The 27032-nt window shown below is 34.1% G+C and overlaps 1 protein-coding gene across 1 annotated transcript in view; it reads left to right on the forward strand.

The window, feature by feature from the left end:
- Positions 1-27032, forward strand: part of ATP9B (ATPase phospholipid transporting 9B (putative)) — a 506373-nt gene that overhangs the window by 142315 nt on the left and 337026 nt on the right. Inside the window, exon 8 of the mRNA XM_044683481.1 lies at positions 25769-25863. Coding sequence (XP_044539416.1) covers positions 25769-25863 — 95 coding nt within the window. The remainder of the gene's footprint in view (positions 1-25768; positions 25864-27032) is intronic.

Here is a 27032-nt window from a genome sequence, read left to right on the forward strand (position 1 = left end):
ATTTTGAAGGGATTAAATGCAAGTAGAATGGTTTTTATTTGATACTGGAGGGAAGTATGAAGCCACTGGAATGTCTTGAATTGGAAGTCACATGGTCAGACTTCTTCTATAAGATTGTCACTTCTGGCATCTGTGTGGAGGATTGATTGTTAAGGGGAGAGACTAGATAGAGTTCGAAAGACCACTTAAGAGGCAATTGTGTAAACAAAATACTAGCCTGAAGATTATAGCAATATCATTAAGATTATTCACTGTTCACGTGGGATTTATAACAGGAATGCAAGGCTGGCAGTCTTAAGAAAACTATCAGCATGATTGACCATATCAATAAATATACTAACAGAAATCATATGATTATCTCAATAAATGCAGAAAAAGAATTTGATAAAATACAACCCCTATTACTTTTAAAAACTCTGTAAAGCATAGGAATAAAAGGACATCTCAAAATAATCAGTAGCATTTATTTAAAACCATCATCATCTGCAATGAGGATAAGTTAGACGCTTTCCCAGTAAGATCAGGGCCAAAGCAAAGATGCCCAGTATTACCACTGTTATTTAATATTGTACTAGAAGTCCTAGTTTTAGTAATTAGAGAAGAAAAAGAAATTGAATGAATTAATTTAGGCAATAAGGAAAGTAAAAAACTATCACTCTTTGTGGATGATATGATAGTATACTTAGAGAATCCTAGAAAATCAACTAAAATGTTAGCTAAAATAATAACTTTTGCAAAGTTGCAGGCCACAAAAATAAACTCAAATAAATCATCAATATTTCTATATGTTTCCAACAAAGCCCAACAACAAGAGTTAGAAAGAGAAACTCCATTTAAAATCATTTTGGACAGTATAAAATATTTGGGAATTTTTTTGCCAAGGCAAACACAGGAATTTTATGAACACAATTACAAAACACTCTCCACACAAATAAAGTTAGATTTAAACAATTGGAGAAACCTTTCTTGTTCATGGATAGGCCAAACTAATAAAATGCAAAAGAATCCCAACTAAATTAATTTGTTTTTTCAGTGCCATCAAACTACCTTAAACGTGTTTTATAGAACTAGAAAAAATTATAACAAAATTCATCTGGAAGAACCTAAGGTCAATAATATCAAGGGAAATAATGAATAAAAAATGTGAAGGATGGTGGCCTAGTGGTAGCAGATCTTAAACTGCTGTAGTGCTGTAATCATCAAAACAATCTTTTACTGGGTAATGAATAGAAGGGTGGATCAATGGAGTATATTTGAGGTAAATGATCTCAGCAATCTAGTGTTTGATAAATCCAAAGATATCAGCTTTTGGGATAAGAACTCACTATTTGACAAAAACTAATGGGAAAATTGTAAAATAGTATGGCAAAATTAGGTTTAAATCAGTATCTCACACTATATCAAGATAAGGTCAAAATAGGTATATGATTGAAACACATAGAATTAAAACACATATTATAAGTAAATTAGGGGAACATGGAAGAGTTTACCTTTCAAATTTATGGAGAAGGGAAAAATTAATCACCATATGACATGGAGAACATTACAAGATGTAAAATGAATAATTTTGCTCATATTAAATTAAAAAGGGTTTGTACAAACAAAACCAATGCAACCAAGATTAAAAGGGAAACAACAAAAGGGGAAAACATTTTATGAGAAATTTTTTTTTAAACCCTTAACTTCTGTGTATTGGCTCCTAGGTGGAAGATTGGTTAGGGTGGGCAATGGGGGTCAAGTGACTTGCCCAGGGTCACACAGCTGGGAAGTGTTTGAGGCCAGATTTGAACCTAGGGCCTCCTGTCTCTAGGCCTGACTCTCAATCCACTGAGCTACCCAGCTTCCCCATGAGAAATTTTTTTGATAAAGGCCTCATTTCTCAGATATATAAAGAACTAAGTCAAATTTATAAGAATCCAAATCATTCCCCAATTGACAAAAGGTCAAAGGATATGAATAGGCAGTTTTGAGATGAAGAAATCAAAGCTATCAATAATCATATAAAAATGTTCTAAATCCCTCTTGATTAGATAAAAGTAAATTAAAATAATTCTGTGGTGTACCACCTTACACCTCTCAGATTGGTCAATATGGCAGTAAAGGAAAATGATAAAAATTGGAGGAAATGTGGCAAAATTGGGACACTAGTGCATTACTGGTGGAGTTGTGAACGGATCCAACCATTCTGGAGGCCAATTTGTAATTATGCCCAAAGGGTTATAAAAGAATGCATACCCTTTGATCTAGTAATACTCCTACTAGGTCTATATCCCAAAGAGGTAAAAAAAAGGAGGTGGTGGGGAAAGGACCTATTTGTACAGAACTATTTATTGCTATTCTTTTTGTAGTGGCAAAGAATTAGAAATTCACAGAATGTCTTTCAATTGGGAAATAGCCGAACAAGTTGTGTGTGGTATTTGATGGTATTAGAGTACTATTGTGCTTTAAAGAATGATGAACAGAATAATTTCAGAAAGGGCCAGAATATCTTTACTCTTTCCTCCTCTAGAAAAACCAAACCAAGCCATTCTTGCAGATATACATAATCAAGGTAAACCCATATCCAAAAACATATCCAAAAACTGCACATCTTATTTCACACTATTAGGCTATCGTCTCCGTGTCAGGAGGTAGGTAATATACTTCACTAGTCATCTGGAATTGTCATTGCATTGATTGGCATTCTCAGGTCTTTAAAAATTTTTTGATAATACTATCGTTCATATACCTATACCTATATCTATATTTATATCTATATATCTATCTATATACACACACAGATGTTGTCACTTAGCCTCAGTTCGTATAAGTTTCAAGGTTTTTCCCAAAATTAGTGTTTCCTCTAGAAGGATAGAATTTCATTACGTTCATGTAGTAAATTTGCTAGCTTTCCCCCAGTTAATGGATACTCCTTTCCAGTTCTTGGACAATAAAAAAGACATGAGTTTAATATTTTTTAGTGGGTAGGGTCTTTTTCTCTTTATATAATCTCTTTTTTGTATAAATCTGGTATTAGTATCTGGGTCAAAGGACATGTATAATTTTTTGGCTAGTTCCAGATTGCTTTTCTTTAATGACTAGATGAAATCATATCTCTACCAGAGGTGTATTGATACGTCTATTTTTCTGAAACCCCTCTGTTTTCCATTTCCCCCCTTTTTTTTGGTCACCTTTGCTCATCTGATAGATGTATAATGCATCTGTATGAGTTGCTTTATTTGTATTCATCTCTACTTTTTCTGAGCATTTTTTCATTTAGCTTTTGATAGCTTGAATTTCTTCCTTAGAAAACTTCCTGTTGATATCTTTTAACTATTTATTAATTGACCAATGGATCTTATTCTTCTACAAATTTATATTGCTCCTCCTCATCTGAGCTCTCACTTCTGCTAGTGTAATAAGGAACTTCAGGTACAAAATGGAGGACATCTTGAGTGACAGGATCATTAGTTAAAGACTTTGGAATGTGCCCAGATGGCGTGAGCCAGGGCCAAAAGACAGTTGGAACCACCCCTAAAAATACCCTTGGACTATAGCACACTGGGTCTCAGATTTGAGAATCCTGGGAATTGGGTAGTTGAAGGGAGGGTAGGCCTTAGACCTGCAATCCAGCATCCATTCCTGAGTGCCATAGGAAGTTATTCTACCTGCTATTAATAGAACTGAGAGTGAACAACACCACAGCTATTAAGAAGAGCACCATTAGCCTTCCCTATCCTTTGGTTTGTACCAAGGACTGTGTCAAGCCAGCATTGAGAGAGGGAGAAGAAACTGCAGCCTATTATCAACTCATCATCTACTGACTTAGATTACTTTGATTCAATCAGATTAGTTTAGCATTCCTAAACCCCCTTTCCCTATTCCTTGTTCCTATAAGGATACAAAATAATAAAGGGCTGATTTAATAATATATATTAGTATTTTAATTAAAGCCATGCTGATAGATAAAGTCATTAGACCACGCGCTTATAAGAATTTAAAACTGCTGCCCCAGCCATTATTGTTATCTCCCGTCTCTTCTCGCACCTGCTAACTAAAGATGGTAGCTAAAAAAAGCTAAAAAAAAGGAGGCTTTACTTTCAGATTTCCTCTCATTTTAAACTGTTTTCTGCGTGGTGACTCAGACGTCCCCACGCCCAAAGAACCGGAACTATAAACCCGTTGGACCACGGGAAATGTAGTTTGATAGTTCCCACGTGTCCATAGAAAATATATATACTTTTAGATGGCATCTCCCAAATTTCACTTTTACATTCCTAACCCTGTAGATAAGCAATAAATCCTGTTGTAGTTCAATCCAAAAAAAGATGGGTGTTCCTTTCCTAATTAGTGAACATCTACAGCTAATTAGGGGAAGAGATTTATCATATTGCAGTCAGAACAGCATTATCCATTTAGCACATCATCACCAGCCCAAATTACTTTTACCAGCAATCCCAACCCCAAGCCAGGAAGCTAGAGAAGTTTTTGACACGGACAACTCCTCACTGGCTGCCTTGGCTGGGCACTGTTGAAGTGGCATAGGCTAGGCTAAGCTGAACTTCATAAGTCCTAGGGTTACTAGCACATTGGGTAACCACCCAGGCAAACACATATCTCACTCAGCCTGGATCCATCTATCATTTGAGCATCCAGAGTCTGCTTGGCAGACTCAGCTAACAGAGCCTGTCAGGCCCAAGTGAGGCTTAACAGCCCTTTCTTATTACCAATCTGCCTCCTATTTATGTACAACACTAGGCAATCATACTTTACAACTCTTATCATCTCGCCACCATGCTTCACAATGATTCTTCCTAATTTTTTCATTTCTTCTCAAACATCCCATGTCTTCTTCCCTGACTCTTTCAGTGAGGAGCTTTCATATTTTACAGAAAAAAAATTGAGACCTTAACGAGAGATCTGAGACCTAAGAGCCCCTTTCCTTGGCTCCTATCACTCAGATATTTCTGCCACTATCTCTTCCTTCAACCATCTCAAACTATGAAGTAGCCTTACTCCTTACCAAGGCCAACCCTTCTATTTGCTTATATATTCTCATTCCTTTCATCTTTTGTAAGAAATTGTCTTCTGTCATACTCTATCACTTATTTTTCAATTTCTCCCTGTCTATTATGTTCTTGTCCATTGCCTACAAATATGTCTAAGTCACTTTCATCAGAAAAATGAAAAACCCTCACTTGTTCCTTCCATCACTATTATTTTCCTATATCTCCTAATCCATTGTAGCTAAACTTGAAAAGTCCGACTACAGTAGATTCCTCCACTTCATTTTTATTTATTTATTTATTTTAAACATTTATTAATATTCATTTTTAACATGTTTACATGCTTCATGCCCCTACTTTCCCCTTCACCCCCTGCTCTCCCTCCACCAATGGCTGATGCACATTTCCACTGGTTGTAACATGTGTCCTTGTTCAGGGCCTATTTCCAAATTGTTGTTAGTTGCATTGGTGTGGTCATTTCAAGTCTACATCCCCAATCATGTCCGCCTCAACCCATGCGTTCAAGCAATTGTTTATCTTCTATGTTTCCTCTCCTGCAGTTCTTCCTCTGAATGTGGGTAGCGTTCTTTTCCATAAATCTCTCAGAGCTGTCTTGTGTCATTGCATTGCTGCTGGTACAGAAGTCCATTGCATTCGCTTTTACCACAGTATATCAGTCTCTGTGTACAGTGTTCTTCTGGCTCTGCTCCTTTCACTCTGTATCAATTCCTGGAGGTCTTTCCACATCACATGGAATTCCTCCAGTTTATTATTCCTTTGAGCACAATAGTATTCCATCACCAGCATATACCACAATTTGTTCAGCCATTCCCCAATTGAAGGGCATACCCTCCTTTTCCAGTTCTTTGCAACCACAAAAAGTGCAGCTATAAATATTTTCCTACAAGTCTGTTTATCTATGATCTCTTTGGGGTACAAACCCAATAATGGTATGGCTGGATCAAAGGGCAGGCATTCTTTTATAGCCCTTTGAGCATAGTTCCAAATTGCCAGCCAGAATGGTTAGATCAGTTCACAACTCCACCAGCAATGCATTAATGTCCCAATTTTGCCACATCCCCTCCAGCATTCATTACTCTCCCCTTCTATTATTTTAGCCAATCTGCTAGGAGTGAGGTGGTACCTCAGAGTTGTTTTGATTTGCATTTCTCTAATCATTAGAGAAAAGGTAAATAAGAGAGGGGAAAAATTTTTTTCCTTATTTTTTTCTTTAAGAATTTCAATAAGGTCAAATTGTTTATATTCCTATGTAGAAAAATGTTATTTATAACTCTCAAAAATTGTACTTGCTATAAGTATAAGAAACCTGGAAATTTCTTTAAAGTTGTGTTTTGCTGGACTTTAAATGCCAAGTAGAGGAATGGTAACATAGAGAGCCAAACAACTTCATGGAATTGGAGTATCATGCTTAGAAATGTGGTTTAGGAATATCACTGTTCCAGCAATGAAAATTGGGCACAACAGTGGCTAGATTAGAGGAAACAGTTATTTTATTGTAGTCCAGGTGTGAGGTATTGAGAGCTTGAAGTACAACATTGGATATAGAGAATATTGATATGAGAGATGCCATGGCCATAGAATCAACAAGATTCAGATCCTGATGATGTTATGTTGAGTATAAGAGAGTGAAGATACAAGTATTACTGGGTGACTGGAAACATTTTGTTGCCCTTGGCAGAAATAGAGAAGTAGTGAAGAGTGGTTGTTTTCAAAGGAAAGATAATGAGTTTTCTTTTAAACACTTGAGATGACTGACAGATGTGAAGGACATATTAGCACTAAAAAATTGAATTTAAGAAGTAACTGAAAGAGATTAATGACTAGAAAAATAAAATTGTTTTGGCATCAAGGGACATTGAGAGATGACCAATCCGTGGTTTGTGTACTTTTACAATGCCAGTGGGCATAAGGGATGACCTGAACTTCTACACAAGATTTCTTAGAGGACATCGATGGACAAATGTGGTGAGAAAGAGGTGTGTATTTTCTGAGATCTCAGCTGCATTCAGATATTTAATTTGGTCAGTAATAATATTTATCAGTAATAAAAATAATGATAGTGGTGTACTATTCACAGAAAAGCATTGTGGTTTAAGTGTTACTTAATAGTTATATTTAAACATCTTAATATTAATTCTCAAGTGTAGTACTACTAAAAAGGGTAATTCTTTTAGTAAATTTTATAATTATCTGCTGATTTGTTATAGAAAATTTTAAATTATGATCTAAATTCTGACCCTTAGGAAAAAATTTTTTTGCCTAATCAGGTAATTTAAAATGCCACAAGACAAAATAAGGAATCCAAAATTATGCTTTTCTCTTGTTTAAATGTTCCTTCTACTCTCTATCTTTTCATTCACATAACTAAAATCTCACCTTATTATTGTAAGCCTTTCCCAATTCCTCTTGATTCTAATTGTTTTCCTCTACTCTTTTCTCTTCATCCAGCACATAGTTTAATATCCAGTCCAACCATAATCTTCATAATTCCCATTTTTACCCCTTATAGTTAATTATACATGTTTGTTTTGATTGTTGACCCTCCTCACACATATGGACTGTCTTTTGCCCCTATTTTCCATCTTCAGTGCTTCACACAATGCCCAGTATGTAGTAGCACTTAAGAAATGCTTATTGATTTGTTGGCTAGCTGAAAAAAAAAGGTAAAAATAATGTGCAAAAGATAAAATTGAAAGTATTGATGTTAAGATTGAGTTATTGCTCTGATTTGTTGAAACTTACTGTTTTTTCTTTTTTCACAATAATTGACTCAAAACAGAAAAGAATTTGTTAAATCATTTCTTTATTTAAAACCAGTCCCTATAAAATAGTGGGACAATAGCCACCATTTTTTTTTATATATATTGTAATTTTTTTTTATGTTAAGAACTATATGTTATATAGCCCATCTGCTTTGAAGTTGAAAGGATTTGAAAATATATTCTATTGAAAATGATATATAGCTATATTGAAATTTTGTATATATGGTGTTAACTTAGAAAAAACGCAGAACTATTAAATAGTCATAAAACCACTCTTTAATCAAGGCAAAGGGGGATGAGGGCTACTTGGCCTCTTATGCAGAGCTGTACCTTGTCTAAATAAGTCTAAATGAACACTGCTTCCCTCTGCTCCCTTATCCCCCTGGGAGTGCCACTCCAGGAACAAAGGAAATTGGGGAACTTATATACCATTTGGGAAGATCCAGGGGCTGGGAGAGATGATTGAGATTATACTGACAGGATACAATCAAGCTAGAGAAAGGGATCATAGCTAGAGGCTAGGGTGTAGGGGAAAGGGACTGCTTACACAATGGTTACTAAAGGAATGGTCCCTGCCCAGGTAGTCTTCCTGGGAAGGGTTTTTGATACAATGGGGAAGACTACCTAGGACAGAAGGGTATTTAGCATTTACCCTGGGGTCCATTATTCAGTTTGCAACTGCTAGCCTGAGATTCCCTTAGGGGTGGATTCCCAAGGGAACAGGGAACAAGCACAAGCTTTGGGGGTCTCCAAACTACAAACTATTTCTAAACTTGGGGTTCATCATACCTCACTAAGCTACAAGTTTGGGAACTCTAGATTCCATGTTGACAATGGTCAGATAAACCCTTATCTTTAGGGCATGAGAGATTTGCTGTGATCTGTTTAAATTGCTTTTAATCTGTTCTCATACCTTACTTACCATTTAAGTTTTAACATTTGATTTACCTCATACTAGATATATTTGGTGTTTTAAGGGTTAAATTAGGAATTTTGACAAAATAAGAGAGCATCTTTTAATAATTTAAGTTGTAATGAGTATATAGTAGAGTTGTAAATTAATATTATTACTTTAAGCCAGAGAAAAGAAAACTTCTAGCCACTTTTAATAATGAACAATTTAGTTTAGTTAAAATATAGATAGTAAAAGAATATAGTAAAATGAATATAGTAAAGGAGAGAAATATAGAAGGAGGTAGAGAAAGAAAATTTCCCAATGTCTATACTCTTTATCCAATAACTACCTATAATTACTACCTAAAACTGCCTATATCTCCTAAAACCAATAACCATCCCACAAAATTCCAACCCTTTCCAGCCTAATCAAAACCAACCCAATCAGTGTATAATTTTAATCCAAATCAATTTGGTCTGTCAGTGACAACCAGCCAATTCCCAAAAAGTTCAAGAAACGAAAAAAAACCCAACAGCTCAAGCCAAAAGCTGAAAACCCAAAAGCCAAAAAGCCATCTCAGTAAGCTCAAGCCTGCCAGCAACTAAACGCCAACTTCCCTGCAACTGCCAGCCCTTACTATCAGCAACTGACAGACCAACCAACTGATGCTGGCCCCTTTTATACCCTTTTTCTATCTCACTTCCTGCCTCTTTGGTTCCTCCTTCCTGTCTCTATGGTTTCTACTTCTTTGTCTCTGTGTTCTGGTTAATCCCTACACTTGTCTATGGTAAGGGGACCTCCAGGTCTCCTGTTAAATTAAAAAAGGAATAAAGAATTCCTCTTTTCAGCATATTGCTTTACTTTTCTAAATTATAGTGTTTTCTTGTGAAACAGCTATCCCTTGAAGCAGTTACCTCAACTGGAAGATAGTATAACGTGCACATTCAGCTATACTATGGAAAAACATTAGTATTCATTTTAAGATTCATGCGAAAACATTAGCTGTTAGAATGCCAGAACATAATTAGGTGAAAATCCAACAATAGGGATTCAAGTTTTTAAAATTTTGGTCATATGTCTTAAAAGTTCCTGATTTCTAAAATGAGGAAATAGTATTGTGCTGTTTGCTTCTGTGTACTGTTTTTAGGAAAGTACTTTGTAAATTTCTAAGCCAATTCAGTTCAGTAATTCAGCAAACACATTTTTTACCTGCTATTTGAATAAAACTATTCTAGATGCTAGGTGTTTCGAGATAAAAATTAAACAGCCTTGATCTCAAAGAACTTAAGTTCTTCTGTGAGGATTTAATATGTATATATATTAGTAAGGTAGTCAATTATATTTTGAAGGAATATAAGTGTTTTGAAATGGCAAAGTGAGAACAATTATAGTTTTTCTTTTCTCCTCAAACCTACTGTCGGTCTTCTTACCTTTACTTCTTTCAGCTGAGAACCCTTCGTCATAATTCTTGGGGAAAAAGTTACAATCACATATTGGAATCTCCCTCATATTCAGTCCTTATTTGACATCCCTATGATGACTTCTGCTGTTATTTCCACCATTTCCTCTATCTTACAAGAAGAGGAGACCTTTTTCCTTGCCAAAGGGTAACTCCTATTTATGCAAGTGGTTCTATTTCATCTTGTATTTAGCATATTGCTGCTCCTATTGTCCACATTCACTTTTGAATGGTTGCTTTCCTACTGCCTACATATATGCCTAAGGCTTTGCCATTTTCATTCAAACTTCATTTGATTCATCCATTCCCAATAGCAGTTCTCCCATAACTTTACTCACTTTTGTGGCTAAACTCCTCTGAAGGTTATTTGTAACAGGTACCTTCATTTCTTCTCCTTTCACTCTTTTCTGCACTACAGTTTCCAGTGTTACCATTCATTTAAAACTGTTGTGTGCAGAATACCAACATTGTCTTAACTGCCAATTCTAAAGGTCTTTTCTTAGTCTTTAACTTGCTTCACCATTTTGTGAAGTTTGAGATGACTGATTATTCTCTTTGCCTTGATACTATCTTACAGTTCTGGGAATGAAACTGTTACTTACTGTTGGTTCTCATTGGATTTCTTGATCATTATTTTGCCTACTACCAACTCCAGGGTTTTGCTGGAATAAGGTATGTGGGAACTGTAGACCAGCTTCCCATTGAAGTAGATCTTGGCAGGATGTCTCAATATTACATTACTCTTAATGGACTTGATACTTTTTTTATGTTTGTTTTCAAGATGATGGGTAAACTTGCCATTTTTCTTTCAAAAACTGATCTGTTCTTTGCCTCCTCATTCATTTCAATAATTATCTGCCTTCCATGATGTAATTCTTAGGCTTAATACATCTCATTACCCAAGTGTTTTGTGTCTTTGGCTGTGAAACTCTATAGCTCTTACTTTTGCAGACTCTCCAAGATTCTCTCTCATTTCCTTTTTTGACAAGATTAATAAACTAGTAGGTAAGAGGCATAATTGAGTCCAATGAATTGAATAAAAGCTACTTTAATAGGTACATCTCTTCCAGAAATAGAAAGGTGATAATCCCACTATGCTTTACCCTCATCAGACCTTACCTGGAGTATTTTTTTTTCATGTCTAGGTACTGTCATTTAATGATATCTGTAGAGAAGTAGGAGAATACCAAAGGAGGGTAACTTGGATGATTAATGACTGTGAGTTCATGATAAATATGGGATAGGTAGAAAAATAACTGTATTCAAGTATGTAAGAGAATGTAATGTGAAAGAATATTGGAGGTGACTCTAATGACAGTATTCTCTTAATATAGATTACGTTTAAGGTTGGGTTGATTTATTTGCTAGTCATTAAAAAGTCAACAAAAATTGATTTGACTGCCCTAATTATAAAAGTATGCAACAAGGATACAGAAGCATCTCTTTCCCTTTGTTTCTATATTAAAATGTGTGTGTTCATCAAGGGCAGATGTGATGAAGAACATGTTGACTCACATGGTTTTCAGAAACCCGTCAAGTTGAAGGTATATGTACTCCACTTGCTGGGACCTTTAATGTCTCCAGGTGATAAGAAATTAGTGGGAATAAGGACAATGAGATAGATCTCAGGGATGGTTTTATCTCCTTTTCTTGAAACTAATGCCTGATACTGGAGAGAAGGAGGATCCTGGCCTACCCCATGTTGGGAGTAGAGTAAAAATAACCTGCATCAGGAAAAGCATGGATCAATTAGGTGCTGGTAGCAACTTTATCTTCTTTTAGAGAAAGCTAATCCATGCCACAGAAGGGAAGAAAGTGGTTGATGGGTTGTTATCCTTTGTATTTGATGAGAACCAAAATGATATCACTGGTGATGTTTTTTTTACTTGATCATAAATTGGATTTAACTGATACAAAGTTGCACAATATAATCAGCCTCATTCTCTCTTCCAGAGTCATCAAAGACAGAAGTCAAGATGACTGATAATAGCTCAGGATGCAGTGGCTGACCTTGATTTCTTTGACTCTTAACTAATCTCTAAGCATTCTATTGCACTTGATTCTGCCATCTTTATGACTGTTGGAACAAATTGTTTTTATCTGACCATTCAACCATGAGAACTCTTAGATGCTTCGGGGTAGACTCTAATTCACTGATGGATTTGAGGCCTGTTACCCTCAAACTGGTTTTGCCCATCAGTAACGATGATTTACTGAGGTGTGGCCACTGTACATGCTACAGTTTCTTGAAGCCATGTGGCAGGTGAACACCAAAGGACAAAAGCAACGCTGAAAACAGCTTGGCAAACCCTTATACTACAGAAACTCATCTTCCCTAAACCCTGGAGGAAGGAGGATAGATATGATTCTGCCCCATGTTTGGTGAAGGGTGAAATGCTGTTGTACACTGGCTTTATGACAAAGAGAGAGTAAGCTGAAAAAGTTGTTCAGCCTTGATGCATGGAAAAAACTTTTAAATATTAGAACTGTCTGAAAGTGTGTGGGCTTGCCTGAGGAAGCAATGGCTTCCTCTCTCTTAGAAGTCTCTACATAACTGATTAGGCAAGTCTAACAATTCTTTTTTAGGTCCATTAAAGAGAGAATTCCTTTGTGTGTGGATTGGATTAGGAGATTCTGAAGTCACTTCTAGGTCTTAAATTCTGTTATTTCCCTTGTAGCAGTAATCTACACATTAATATTTAATTTGGTAGCCTCTATGATTTAAGATACTGTTTGCATGTGTAATGTTAGACCTATTGTAGGCTCCAGGAATTCTTGAAATTTTATTTATATAAATGGTGAATTCAGTTACATTCTGGCTGAATTATTCACTTTTTAAGAAGTATTAAAAATAGGTTTAAACTCAACATTTTATTTTAAATATTTTGTACAGAATTTCACATTTATTAATCATTTTATTAGTTATTGTAACTTAATTGCATTGTTATTTTCTAGAAATTTTAAAAGGAGAATATTTATCTGGGACTTTTTATAACAAATGAATACTTTTCATATATTTGATAACTAAGTTAATCAGAAATAATGCAAACAATAATTTTTCTTTTTAAACTTTATTTTTCTTGTTTCTTTAGGACTTTTTATCCTTGTTATACAATTAATTTTACCTTGTGGTTCCTCAAAATAGTAATTCCTGGATCTCTCACTATATCATCTATAATAGGTGCTAACTAATCAATTGCAGGTCAAGAAGGAATACTATTTTTCAGTGCTCAGTGTTCTTGAGCAAAAAGATGCTGAAGGATTTAAATACTCTTCAGTTAAGAAATTAATTGATGTTAGTAGGAAAGGAGAGAAAATATAAGTTGTACCGATAAGTAAATTATAGAACTAATAAAGACTTTTGGAAATCTTTTCATTATTTGCTATCATTTTGCAAAATAGAGCCCTGAGGTTTAAAGGGTCAGAGTGGCTTTGACCAGTTTGAGTATGTACAGAGGAAGAATCTCTACTTGAGCCCAGTTCCTTTCTTTTCCAGCTCAGTGTTCTTGATAACTTAGTTATCAAGTTCTACTAGTTTGTAGAGTGGGAAGTACAAAAATAGAAAATCGTTATTAGCACATCACTACTTTATATGAATGAGAAATCCTTATTTTATTTTTGACATCAATAGCATGAACTACTTAACTCTCAAAGTAATGTATTTCTTTCCTTTAATTGTTGTTTGCCTTGTATTTCCTAACATTTGTTGAAGTCAGAATTACTTCTAATATTTTTCATTGTAGTCTGCTTTTGTTCATAACTCCCTAGACTTTCCAGTTTCCTTTCTGTCAATTTATTTGAAACTAATTAAACAGAAATTCAAAATCATTCCAATGTAATAATCTTAACAAATAAAATTGTTATTCAGTAGCTATTTTTTACAAATCCACCAAGGAATTTTCAGGTGTCAAATTTGACAGATAGATTGTTGTGAGAGGTTACTAGGAAGAGAAATTCAATTTCCTTCCATCCCCCTCCACACCCCCCCCCTTCCATAAAGTAGTAACCTATACATTTTATATACTCTCTACATGATAAAAAAATAAAGATAAGAAATTAGGATTTTTTCTGTTTAAATTATGTATGCTTTTAGTTTGCCTTTTGATCCTTTACTTATTCAGTATATATCTAATTTGTTGTGAGAGGTTACTAGGCGAAATATAAATAAAGAACTCTGTAATCTACCATATTTAAGAGTAAAATTTTAATAGATTGAATATTACTAAACTGTTCAGTCAGTTTAATTAAATTTCATATTAACTTAATATCCTAAATATATGCAGTGTGATCTGAGTGGTTAAAAATAGCTATATGTTTTTCAAAACAGAATTGTTATAAGTTCATTGGTATCCTTCAACCATCAGCTGATTGTTTAGAATGTAAACGAATCTGTTGCTAGAGCTAGTAAGTGATGGCTTAAATTCCAGTTAATCAATTGCTTCATCAGTTCCTTAATTCAGATCAGATATCTCCTGAATAGACAGTTCTTTAAGCAGTAGTATTAAGAGAAATTAATGCTTTAAAGCAAATTTTCATCAATCTCTTATAAATGTCATTATATTTTTCAATTGTGTCTGAAGAGGTAACATAGTTAAATGTGTGGGTTATGTTACAGTTTTTTTTCTCCATTGACTATTAAAATTCAACTTTACCTTACAGAGTGGTCAATGAAACTCTGCACCCAAATACGTCATCTCTGTATTACTGTTCATCTTGTCATCAGCTTAAAATTTTCATGCTCACAGTCATTAAGTCATATAAATGATTTAAAAATTAAGTTGATAAATGATCTGGTATTACATATGCAAAGTCAATGTCTATTTTTCCTTTGTTGAGTGTAGTTTTGAATTCCATCTCTTTTAGAGCTATTGGTCTTGTGGGGCACAGTAGGCAAGCTGCTAATATTACATGGTAATTTATAATAGTTTATGACAGACTCATGCTCAGTTTCACAATGACTCATCAATTAATTCATCAGCACTTGACACACACTCTTCTTTGTGACACATATACCAGTTGATCTTAATTTGATTGCCATTAAACCTATCCTTTCCTGACAACTCTTGTCAATTATACAAATAAAATCAAGTATTCATAAGTAGCCTGTAATAGGATAGAGGCAGATAGATTTAATAATTCAGCTTTGCTGCAGCTTAACTGGCATTAGATGTAGCTAATGTTTGGTTTTGTAAAAATAAATTATTGCCTGCAATTCTTCAGTGATGAGTTGAACGTAAGTTTGTTTTGTTCAAATTGCATAATATTTTAGGGAAACTCATATGTTGTATTTATTGACTTTCATGACAGCTACAGTCAAATTATATTTCTACTAAGAATTTTAATGTTCTAAAATTATTTAATATGCTGTAAACAAATTCATACGGAGGCAGAAATATTATATATTTTTAAATTTAGTCATATTTCATTCTGTTTGAAAAATACATGACATTTAATTTCTGTTTAATAGTATAAATGACTTATCAGTAGTCTTTTTCTTAAAACAAATTATTTTATATCAGGAATATATATATTCCATCATTGAGAAGGAAAAGAAATATTAAGGAATATCTATTTTAAAAACACCTTTGTCAAACACTGACGTGGAGTATATTTAAATGTAAGAGGCAACATGATATTGTGGCTGGAGAGGAGACTTTGAAGTTAGGAAGACCTGGATTCAATTTCTGCCTCTGAAACATATGGAATGTATGACCCTGAGCAAGTCACTCTCCCACTGTCTAATGCAACACTAAGATTATAAGTGTTAGAAAAATTGCTGACCTAAATTGGTAGGGAAGTTTTCCTAGAGTTTCCTATACTAGTGAAAACACAATTCTAGTTCTTTTTTTGGTTTTGTTTAAAAACAAACAAATTAGCCTGCAGTTCAGGGACACTTCACTTCTTGACCCGTGAACTTGTTTGTCTTAATATTCTAATAACATAATTGACTTCCTTTGTAATGCTATTTATTTTATATCATGCATTTGAAAACATTTTTTTGAGTTCTCCATAGGCTTTGCCAGGCTGTGAAAAGGGAGCATGACATAAAAATAGTTAAGAACCCCTGGGTGACATTAACTCTTAGATTAATTGTGAGGTACATCTTTTTTAAAGTTAAACCATTCTCTGTATTTTAAGTCTTTTGATATGGATTATAGTTGGATTATGTACAGAATAGTGTCTTCAGGTGAAAGTCACAAGTTCTTATGTTTGGCTCTGACACTAATTTTGCATAAACTCTGGACAAACTCAAATATTTTGTTAACTGATTACTTTACTTCTTAGTGCCAAGTTAATGTTTATCCATCAGACATATTTTTCTACTGTGGTTCTAGTTCATAACACTTTGTTGCTAAGAATATAGTTCCAGTTGATAAGTTTTAGAGAGGGCATGCAGTTCTTTTTTAAATTATTTAATTAGAATATTATTCCATGGTTACATGATTCATGTTCTTTGCTCCCTTTCCCCCTCCCAGAGCCAACAAGCAACTCCCCTGGGTTTTACATGTATCATTGTTCAAAACCCATTTCTATATTATTAATGTTTGCAACAGAGTAATCATTTAAAATCAACCTCTCCATCATATCCTCATCATATGTTTTCCTTCTGCATTTCTACTCCTACAGTTCTTTCTCTGCATTTGGATAGCATTCTTTTTCATAAGGCCCTCAGAAGTGTCCTGAATCATTGCATTGTTGCTAGTAGAGAAGTCTGTAACTTTTGATTTTGCCAGTGTATCAGTCTCTGTGTACAATGTTCTCCTGGTTTTGCTCCTTTCACTCTGCATCAATTCCTGGAGGTCTTTCTAGTTCATATAGAATTCCTCCAGTTCCTTATTCCTTTGAGCACAATAGTATTCCAACATCATCAGATACCACAATTTGTTCAGCCATTCCCCAATCGATGACACCCCTTCCCCTCCCATTTACCAGTTTTTTGCCACCACAGAGTGTGGCTGTGAATATTTTTGTACAAGTATTTTTCCATATTATCTCTTTGGGGTACAAACCCATCAGTGGTATGGCTGAATCAAAGGACAGGTAGTCTTTTAAAGCCCTTTGGGCATACTTCCAAATTGTCTTCCAGAATGTTTGGATCAATTCATAACTCCACCAGCAATACATTAATGTCCCAATTTCACCACATCCCCTCCAACATTTATTACTTTCCTTTGTTGTCATGTTAGCTAATCTGCTAGGTTTTAGGTGGTACCTCAGAGTTGTTTTGATGTGCATTTCTATAATTATGAGAGATTTAGAATACTTTTTCATGTGCTTATTCATAGTTTTGATTTCTTTATCTTGAAACTGCCTATTCATGTCCCTTGCCCATTTGCCAATTGGGGAATGGCTTGAATTTTTTTGTACACTTGACTTAGCTCCTTATAAATTTGAGAAATTAGACCTTTGTCAGAGGTTTTTGTTATAAAGATTTTTCCCCCAAATTTGTTGCTTTTCTTCTGATTTTAGTTGCATTGGTTTTGTTTGTACAAAACCTTTTTAATTTAATGTAATCAGAATTATTCATTTTACATTTTATAATATTCTTTATCTCTTGCTTGATCTTAAATTCTTTCCTTTCCCATAGATCTGACAGGTATACTATTCTATATTCACCTAATTTCTTTCTTTATATTTAAGTAATTTACCCTTTCTGAATTTATCTTGGTATAGGGTGTGAGATGTTGATCTACACCTAATTGCTCCTATACTGTTTTCCAATTTTCCCAGCAGTTTTTGTCAAATAGTGGGTTCTTGTCTGAAAAGCTGGGATCTTTGGGTTTTTCATACAATATGTTGCTGAGGTTATTTACCCCAAGTCTATTCCATTGATCCTGTCTTCTGACTCTTAGCCACATTGTTTTGATGATTATGGCTTTATTTTTTTTTTAAATTTTATTTATTGATTAAGAAAATTTCCATGGTTACATGATTCATGTTCTTTCCCTCCCCTCCTCCCAATCCCCCTCCAGTAGCCAACACACAATTCCACTGAGATTTACATGTGTCATTGGATGATCATGGCTTTATAATACAGTTTTAGATCTTGTATTGCTTGGGGCTATAGTTCTTATAATCAGAGGTACTTTAAAAATTTGAAAGACTGTCAAAAAGGAATATAGTAATAGCAAAAATCTTTGATAATAGTTGAAAGTAGAGATTTTTCATAAGGAATTATATTTTTAAATTTCCCAACTTCAATAATTTCACATTGAGAAGCAGAACATGTCATTTTAATGCAAACAGTTATAATTGTTCATTTTTAAAACTTGGTAATAATTTATGAAGAGCTTACAGCTAAGTCGCACAATGAACAGAATACTGGGCCTGGAGTCAGGAAAGACCCAAATTCCAACACAGTCTGACATATTAGATATGTGATCCTGGACAAAGTAATTTTGCTCCTATTCGGTCTTGTTTCTTCAACTTTAAAATAGGGATCATAATTTCACCAATCTTTTGCAGTTGTTATAAAGATGAAATGGAATAATATCTGTAAAGAGCTTGGTATATAATAGATGTTATATAAATGCTTGAGACCTAAGAAAAAAGCTCAAAAATTTATCTGAGTTTCGAGGTTAGAAAAGCTTCTGGCAAGCAGATTATCATGTGTAAAGTTGATTTCCATATCTACTTGTAATCAGTCTTATCTAACTCTACTCAACTTAACTCCCATATTGACAGTTATCTTTAGGAAAATTCCATTGAGGAGTCTTATCATCTTTTCAATCTCAACATGCCCAAAATGGGACTTTTTATAGATTTTGGTTTTTGTTGCTGAAGATATCCTCACCCTTTCGGTCTCCCATGTTCATAACCTTGGAGTTTTTTGGCTTCTCCTTTCTACCATCTCTATGCCCAATAAATTGTAAGTTTTGTTGCTTCTACCTTTCTTCATAACACTTTTTGCATCTAATCCCTTCTTTTCACTTACAGGAGCCTATTTCTTTCCCACATTGTCTCTCAAATAATTCATTGCAGTGTTTTTCTAATTTTTTTCTTTGCTTCTTGTCTATGATCTCTGGTTCATTTACATTTAGAAAATATAAGTTTTATCTTATTACCCTTTTGCTCAAGTCTCCAGTGGCTTCTTAGTATGAATTCAACCAGACGTTTAATGTTCTATATTCTGTGGTCCAACTTAATCTTTCTACATTTATTTGATATTGCTCTCCTTCATGCCAGTCAATATATATTCATTTAATACCAGGGTTGGGCTAAGCTATGGGATTTTAAAGAAAGCCAAAAAACAATTTCTTTTTTCAAAGAGCTCCAAACCTTGAAGGAGAGACAACGTGCAAAGAACTATATTCAGGCAAGATATGTACAATATTAAATGGAGATAATCATAAAAAAGAAGGTGCTAGCATTACTTCTTGAAGAAAGTCGGATTTTAAAATGGAACTTAAAGGTATCCAGGAGATTGAAGTGAGGAGGGAGAAAAGTCTAGTCATGCGAACAGAACAGCCAGGAAAATACCCAGAATCAGAAAACAGAGTATCTTCTATGAGCAAAAGTAAGTAGACTAGTGTTACTAGATCTCAGATTACTTCAAGGGAACTAAGGTATTAAGACTAGAAAGATAGGAGAGAGTCCAGATTATGAAGGACTTTGATTGCAAAATGGGATTTATATTTGATCCTGGAGGTGACAGAATCCACTAGTTTGCTGAGTAGAAGAGGTAATATATTGTTAGAGCTGTGCTTTAGGAAGATCATTTTGACAGATGAGTAGAGAATGGATTATAGAGTGGAGAGACTGCAATTTAGAATGTTGGGAGCCCTTCAGAGATATAAGGGTCTCCATCAGGGTCCATTGAGTCAATGCAGACTGTAGAGCCTTAACTTGATCCCTGTTGTCTGAAAATCAAGCCACTGAGATGAATGGATACCCAGTCTGACCCCTCTGTGTGATCTCTTCTGATTAACACTTTTCATTATTAAATTATTATAATCTATGTTTTTAGGATAGCCTCAAGTTTTTTAGTATATAAAATTTCTTTATAGAAATCCATTTATAGGACTCTCCTTATACAATTCCCCTTAGTATTCTATAATAAATCAGCATTTAATGAGTTAATAGTTTATTCCCTCAGCAAAAAATAGCAGAAGCTGCTTTAATCTTTTCTCTCTTTGTCCCAAAAAGTCTGAAGGACAGAACATGGTATTTCAAAACAAAATACCGCCATTGGATGGCTTTCTCACACTTAATTTAACTCTGTGAACCCAAATGTTCTCACACTTTATTACTTTCCCACATTAGACTTATCCCCCTGAATTTGAGAGTTCTTACACTTTTATCCACTTTTGAAATATGTTTAAGGTTCTTTTATTAAAATAAAATTTAGATAAAATAGAGTTTTGATAGCCTTGAAGAATGTTTAGACTAGGTATATGTAGAAATATGTTCATGCCAATTCCTATGTAACCTTGAGTTCTTCTATGTTTTGAATTTAAAGTGTAAATTTTCCCAGCATTTGTGTGACTGTGAGAGAAAAGTATAAAAATAAAAATTTCACAGGAAGTTCTCAGAACAGCTTCCGGAAATCCACTGTGCCTCTCTGACTCTCTTCTTTCTCACCTAAACCGTACACCTTTCCAGACCCCTGGAGCTGCTGGCTGGCTTCTGGCAGAACACCAGTTATAAGTTTAATGTAGTAGTTTGATTATGAAGAGGGCTTGCCCCAGGGTAGTGGAAGTCACTGGGGAAAAAGGGACATATGAGAGTTGTTATGAAGGTATAATTGACAGGATTTGGTAGTAGATTGGATATGATAGTTGAAAGAATGAGCAATTGATGACATCTAGCAGGGAGGTTAGAGTCAATAGTAATAGAGAATAATAATAATAGTAATAGGGAAATTAAAAGGTGAAGCTTTGGTGGGGAGAAGATAATGAATTTAGTTTTGGACATATTTAGCTTAAGACATCTACTAGACATACGTAGTTTGAAGTATTCACTAAGGAGTTCATGATATAAGATTCGAAGTTGTCAGGGAAATTTAGACCAATTGAATTGTGTAATGCAGCGTTGGCACCCATGCCCAGCTGGCTCTTGGGGAGCTGCTCTGTACCCTCTCTTTCTAGTTCCTGAGGACATTTTTTTGCATGCACCAACCCTCTGTCCAGTTGCCCAAAGTTAGTACTTCCTCCCCTCTGCTCTCTCTGGTAATGTAGGGGGCTCATAGTCAGCTTGAAGTTGTCCTCTGGGTACATGAACTAGAAAACCTTTGCCAACACTGCTTGTGGGTATTATTGAGTGAAATTTTTGTTTGTACATGGTAGGGTTAAATAAGTGTCTAATTGAACTGATTTTGATATATAAAGCAGTATACTACTATCTGGGGTTAGAGAGATGGAAAAAATACTGCTTTTCTTATCAGAAATGAGATTACATTTTACTCTGGGAAAAATTGTATGTATACAAATCAGTGTCATGTAAGGTGTTGTGGTCATTTGAGACAAAGTGCTCAGAAAGATTTGAGGAGGAAGAAAACATCTTTAACCTAATCTAGCCAGTTGACTATATAGTCTTGGAGTAAAAAATTAGTTTCATTTATGTATTGTTTTAAGGTTTATAATGTATTTTACTCATATTAAATGGTTCTTAAAACAACTCTTTTAGGTAGATACCACGGATATTATGAAGTCTCTGTAGATTAAAGAGGTTAAGTGATTTCACAATCTTACAGTGTTGCAACTAGTAAATGTTGGAGGCTGGATTTGAATATGAGTTCCTCATAAATGTCTAATCTCTGCTATTATGCATCATTTTGTTGTCAGGTTGGGTGGGAGATTGTCTCATTCATTTTTCCCCATTCTTTTTGCTTCCTATTAAGTGGCAAGACATACAAATTGCACTTTGGGACAGGGTGGGGTGGGGAGTTAATTGTTCACAGGTTAGTTTTCTGTTAATTTAATTGCCCAATGATGTCTTAATGTAAGTCTCCCTTTAAGGCATTCCTTCCTCTTTACTCTTTTTCTTCCAATTCTGCATTGGCTTCAAGAAAAAAGCATTTTTTCTTTCACTTTCTGATTATTTTTTCTATATGTGAGTTTTTGTGTAAAACTCCATTCCTCCTCCTGCCCAAACAATGAAAAAGGAAGATCCCTCTAATGACTGATATGAATAATATGACTAAGGTTTTGCTTTCTCTAGAGAAAAAAAGTTATATTTGAAATGAAATTAAATGTAGTGAATAAGTAGCCACATAATTTTTAATACCCGGCAAACACCTTTAATATGTTTCTCCACAAAAATTTCTACTATTCTGTCTGAGTCATCATTCTCTTTTCATTAAAATAACTTTTAAGATAATGTAACTATTTTATTCCATTTTAGTGCTTTATTAAAATTTGACAATTTTTATTAGGCTAATTAATATATACCCTATTTCACCTAGATTATGGGTTAAATAGGGTATTGTATGTTTACCTGGGAATCTAGTTATCATTTATAGCATTGTTTTTAAGGGAATTTTTTTTCATAACTAATTTACAAGGTTTGATAGTTGCTGGACAGTGCTTTCATATTTAATGCATGTGTTCCATTTTCTTATAATTATCCATTTGTGTAATGCCCAATTTACTTATTTTGTATCCATATGTAATTATTATTAAATAATCCTTTATTGTTATACCCTGGTAATACAATTTTAAAATTATATTACATAGGATATTTGAAATTATGATTTCAGAAGTGATACTTTTTTGAAAACAGAAATGTTTTATTTATTGTTTCAATTTTCATGTAGTAATTATTATTTAATGCTGAATTAGCACAAAGCAGTCTCTTTTTCTAGATAAAAGGGAAAAGGCAATGAGATAAGTTATTGATGAAATTAACGGCTGAAGTGGAGAGGAAATTTAGCTGGCCAATACATGTCATAGTGTGAGCTCTATTAAGTGAATATATGTGCAGTCATCCATTCATGAGAGCCACACTGGTCTTGAACTGCATTGATCCACAGTATAATTCTAAATGAAATTGATGGATGAGAGCAAACATTGACAGGATAGGTAAAGAAAACCATGAAATGTCTTATATAAGAAAAGTATGATTGAAAGTGGCCTTTTAATCTGTTAGAGATTGAAACATACATTTAAGTGTGACATTCTTTGGTGTGATTTGTTATTCATCAAATTTTTGTGGTATTTCTACTTCTAGTCTAAGGATTTAAAGGTAAAATGTTTAAATATGGATTTTGTTGCAAGTGAATACAAACAAAAATGTCATTTTTTCAGATATTTTGCTTCAGAGATTTTAAGATAGTCTTGCATTTTTATTTGGATTATCATAAAGTTTTCAGACTTAAGATAATGTTTGATTTATATAGTATAGAAGTATAGTCAGTCACTGAACAGATACTAGTTTCTTTTGGAAATCTGGTAGATGAAAATACCACCTTCGAGTCAGATATAATTTCAGAAACGTATTTCTTCTCTGTGTTTTTCTAAGAACTTAACCTACTGATCTGCTAAATTTATTGATATTAATACAACTGATTATACTGTTAGACATTACTTACATCAGGGTCCACCCATACTTTGATACCAAATTCTTCTAGACATGAGCACCCAAACAAACTGTATTTTCTGATACACTGTCGATCTGTGTCCTGCATGTAACTAAATAACTTTTTTTTGTCTTGTCTCATTGTCATTCTTTTGCTCCATTCTCTTTGTTCAAGAAATTATACAAAGAAAAATCCCATTGCCAATTAGTAAATTCCTTTTTTGGTAACTGATACTACCTATTTCTTCCCCTTTCTCCACACCCTCCCATTTTCAGACAACTTTGTTAATTCTTAATAAGAGGACTGAAATTCAGAGTCTGGAAGTATATTTCTAAGGATATGGATAAGTTACACTGTTCATATAAAACACAAGTTTTAATTTAAAAAATTTGATCTCTACTCTTAATAGTGACAATCCATTAAACCTATTTTGAGATAGTAAGGATTACTTGAATTTAGTTTTAATTTCACATTTTTTAAGAACCCTGATTACTTTGTCTTTATAAAATTTGGAAAAGGGACTCTGAAGGAATTCAGTTTTTAAAGTATGAATATTTCCTATATTAATTTGGAGTAGGTAGAAATTAACAAAAAAAACAGTTTTAAAAGAGGTAGTTTTAGTTATAGCTTAATCAATAATCAGTAAAATCAACCAATCAATAAAAGTTAAGATTCAATATATTGCCATTATAGAAATCTATTATGTATGTGAATAATTGTTTGGGTACATTTTGGAATTTTTTTTTAAACCCTTAACTTCGGTGTATTGTCTCATAGGTGGAAGAGTGGTTAAGGGTGGGCAATGGGGGTCAAGTGACTTGCCCAGGGTCACACAGCTGGGAAGTGGCTGAGGCCGGATTTGAACCTAGGACCTCCTGTCTCTAGGCCTGACTCTCAATCCACTGAGCTACCCAGCTGCCCCTCATTTTGGAATTTTTGTAATTATCTTTATCTTGTTTAAAAATTCCAATAATTAAAAGTTAATGTGGGGGTCAGCTAAGTGTCTCAGTGAATTGAGAGCCAGACCTAGATATGGGAGGTCCTGTGTTCAGAGGTGGTCAGACACTTTCTGGCTATGTGACCCTGAGTAAGTCACTTAACCCTCATTGCCTAGCTCTTACCACTCTTCTGCTTTGGCACCAATACACAATATTGATTCTAAGACGGAAGGTAAAGTTTTTTTTTTTTTTTTTTAAAGTTAATGTGGTGGGGGGCAGCTGGGTAGCTCAGTGGAGTGAGAGTCAAGCCTAGAGACAGGAGGTCCTAGGTTCAAACCCGGCCTCAGCCACTTCCCAGCTGTGTGACCCTGGGCAAGTCACTTGACCCCCATTGCCCACCCTTACCAATCTTCCACCTATGAGACAATACACCGAAGTACAAGGGTTAAAATAAAAAAACAACAAAAAAACCAAAAAAACAATAAAGTTAATGTGGTAACTTCAGTTTCAAGAGAGTTGCATTTTCGAAGTTTTAGGAATTGTTCTATATGTATAAAGTAGTGGTAAATCTATTGTTTCTGTTGGAAAAATTAAGCAAAGCATGAACAGTGTGAACATTTGATAAATAAATATAATATTCTTTTTGTGAATATAGATTTATTTGTGAACTAACTCCCTTCCTTCCTTCCTTCCTTCCTTCCTTCCTTCCTTCCTTCCTTCCTTCCTTCCTTCCCTCCCTTACTCCCTCCCTTACTCCCTCCCTCCCTCCCATCCATTGGCTCCAACTCAGAAGATTGTTAAGCACTAGGCAATTGGGATTAGGTGACTTTCTCAGGGTCACACAAAGTATCTGAGTTTAGGTGAACTAATTTTCAATTGTGATGCTTTAAAATAGATAGCAATTTCTCTTAGTATGTTTTTGCAAAAATTAAATTGAATAAACAAAAGGAAAGGATAGTAAAATTTATCACAACAAAGATATAATTTTTATTGTTATACCTGACTATTTATAATCTTTATAGCCAAACAAAATAACAAATTTAAGCTTCCTTCCATATGATTATAATAAATATGCATTATATTTTTCTTTTTTTAACTTTGTAATTCTAAGTAGAAATATGTATCCTTGAAATTTATCTTCTATAAGACTTAAATGACCTAGTTTGGTAAATTTTTTTTCTTTAATTTTAAGGTTCATGTTTCATTAGAACTGACCAGCTAGATGGTGAAACAGATTGGAAACTAAAAGTTGCAGTGAGTTGCACACAGAGATTGCCAGCTTTGGGGGTAAGCATCATAGTTATTATAAATATTTTGTAAAAAATATTTTGTAGTGCAATGTAATTCTTGTGGTAAATGTTGGTTTATGCCTGTATATCGGGTATTTAGAACATATTTTAAGTAACTTTTTTTTTGTTTGTTTTTTGAAATAACGTTTGTGTATTATTTGAATTTCTGGTTCTAACTTTGGTAAGATAGTTTAATGATTCTTTCTGAATATTATTATTATCATTATTTTTCTGTATCAGGAATTTCTCTTATGAGTATCATTATGATTAATATAATCACTCAATCATGCCCATTCTTTAAATGCTGATTAATTCTTCCACTTCATCCTAGTGTTTTCTTGCCGGTTCTTTACTCTTTTCCTTTGTTCATGTTTTTGTTCCTCCAGTATTCTCTTTTTCCCTGTCTATTTTTTCCCATTGTGGCCTTTTCTTTTCTTTCTGTTGTGTAGAATGGGAATAGTTTAGAGCTTTTTATTTTTTTATTTTTTTTTATTTCTATATTCACAGGACTCCCTAGAAGAATTCACTTCCATAAGGCAAGGACTTGATGTATTGTTTAGTCTTAGAATGGGAAAGGACTTTATAATCATCCACGCCGACTTTTCTGAAATGTGAACTCCCTTCTGTAGCATCGTTGAAAAATGGTTATCCACATTTCCCTTGGGGACTTTCAGTGACCAGGAATTTTCTACTTTCTGAGGCAGCCAGTCCCATTTTTTACCAGCTCTGATCATTTATTATTTATTTTATATTTAACTGGAAATTTCTTATACATATCAATTTCCCTTAATATTTCCTTCTTTAGGTGAAACCAAACAGGTTTCTTCAACAGAAATGTTATATAATGTTTATGGTTATCTTCCTGATACTCATTACTTTTATCAAGTCCTTAAGATATGATACTTAGAATTAGACACAACATTCAGACAAGATCTGATCAAATCTCATAAACTTTCACCTTCCTTGTTCTAGTTACAAGGCTGTTAATATGGCCTCAAACTCAGGTTTTGTATCTCCCATGTCATGCTGCTGACCCTTTTTGCCAAATGCCTTACTAAAACTTTAGTGTACTTTGTATGGCCTGCCATTGCCCTGGACTTCCAATCCAGTGATGTCAGAAGGTTTAGTCTGGAATAATTTATATTAAAAAAATGTTTTAAGTGTCTT

The sequence above is a fragment of the Gracilinanus agilis genome, chromosome 1 (genome assembly GCF_016433145.1).
Source record: "Gracilinanus agilis isolate LMUSP501 chromosome 1, AgileGrace, whole genome shotgun sequence".
Lineage (NCBI taxonomy): Eukaryota > Metazoa > Chordata > Mammalia > Didelphimorphia > Didelphidae > Gracilinanus > Gracilinanus agilis.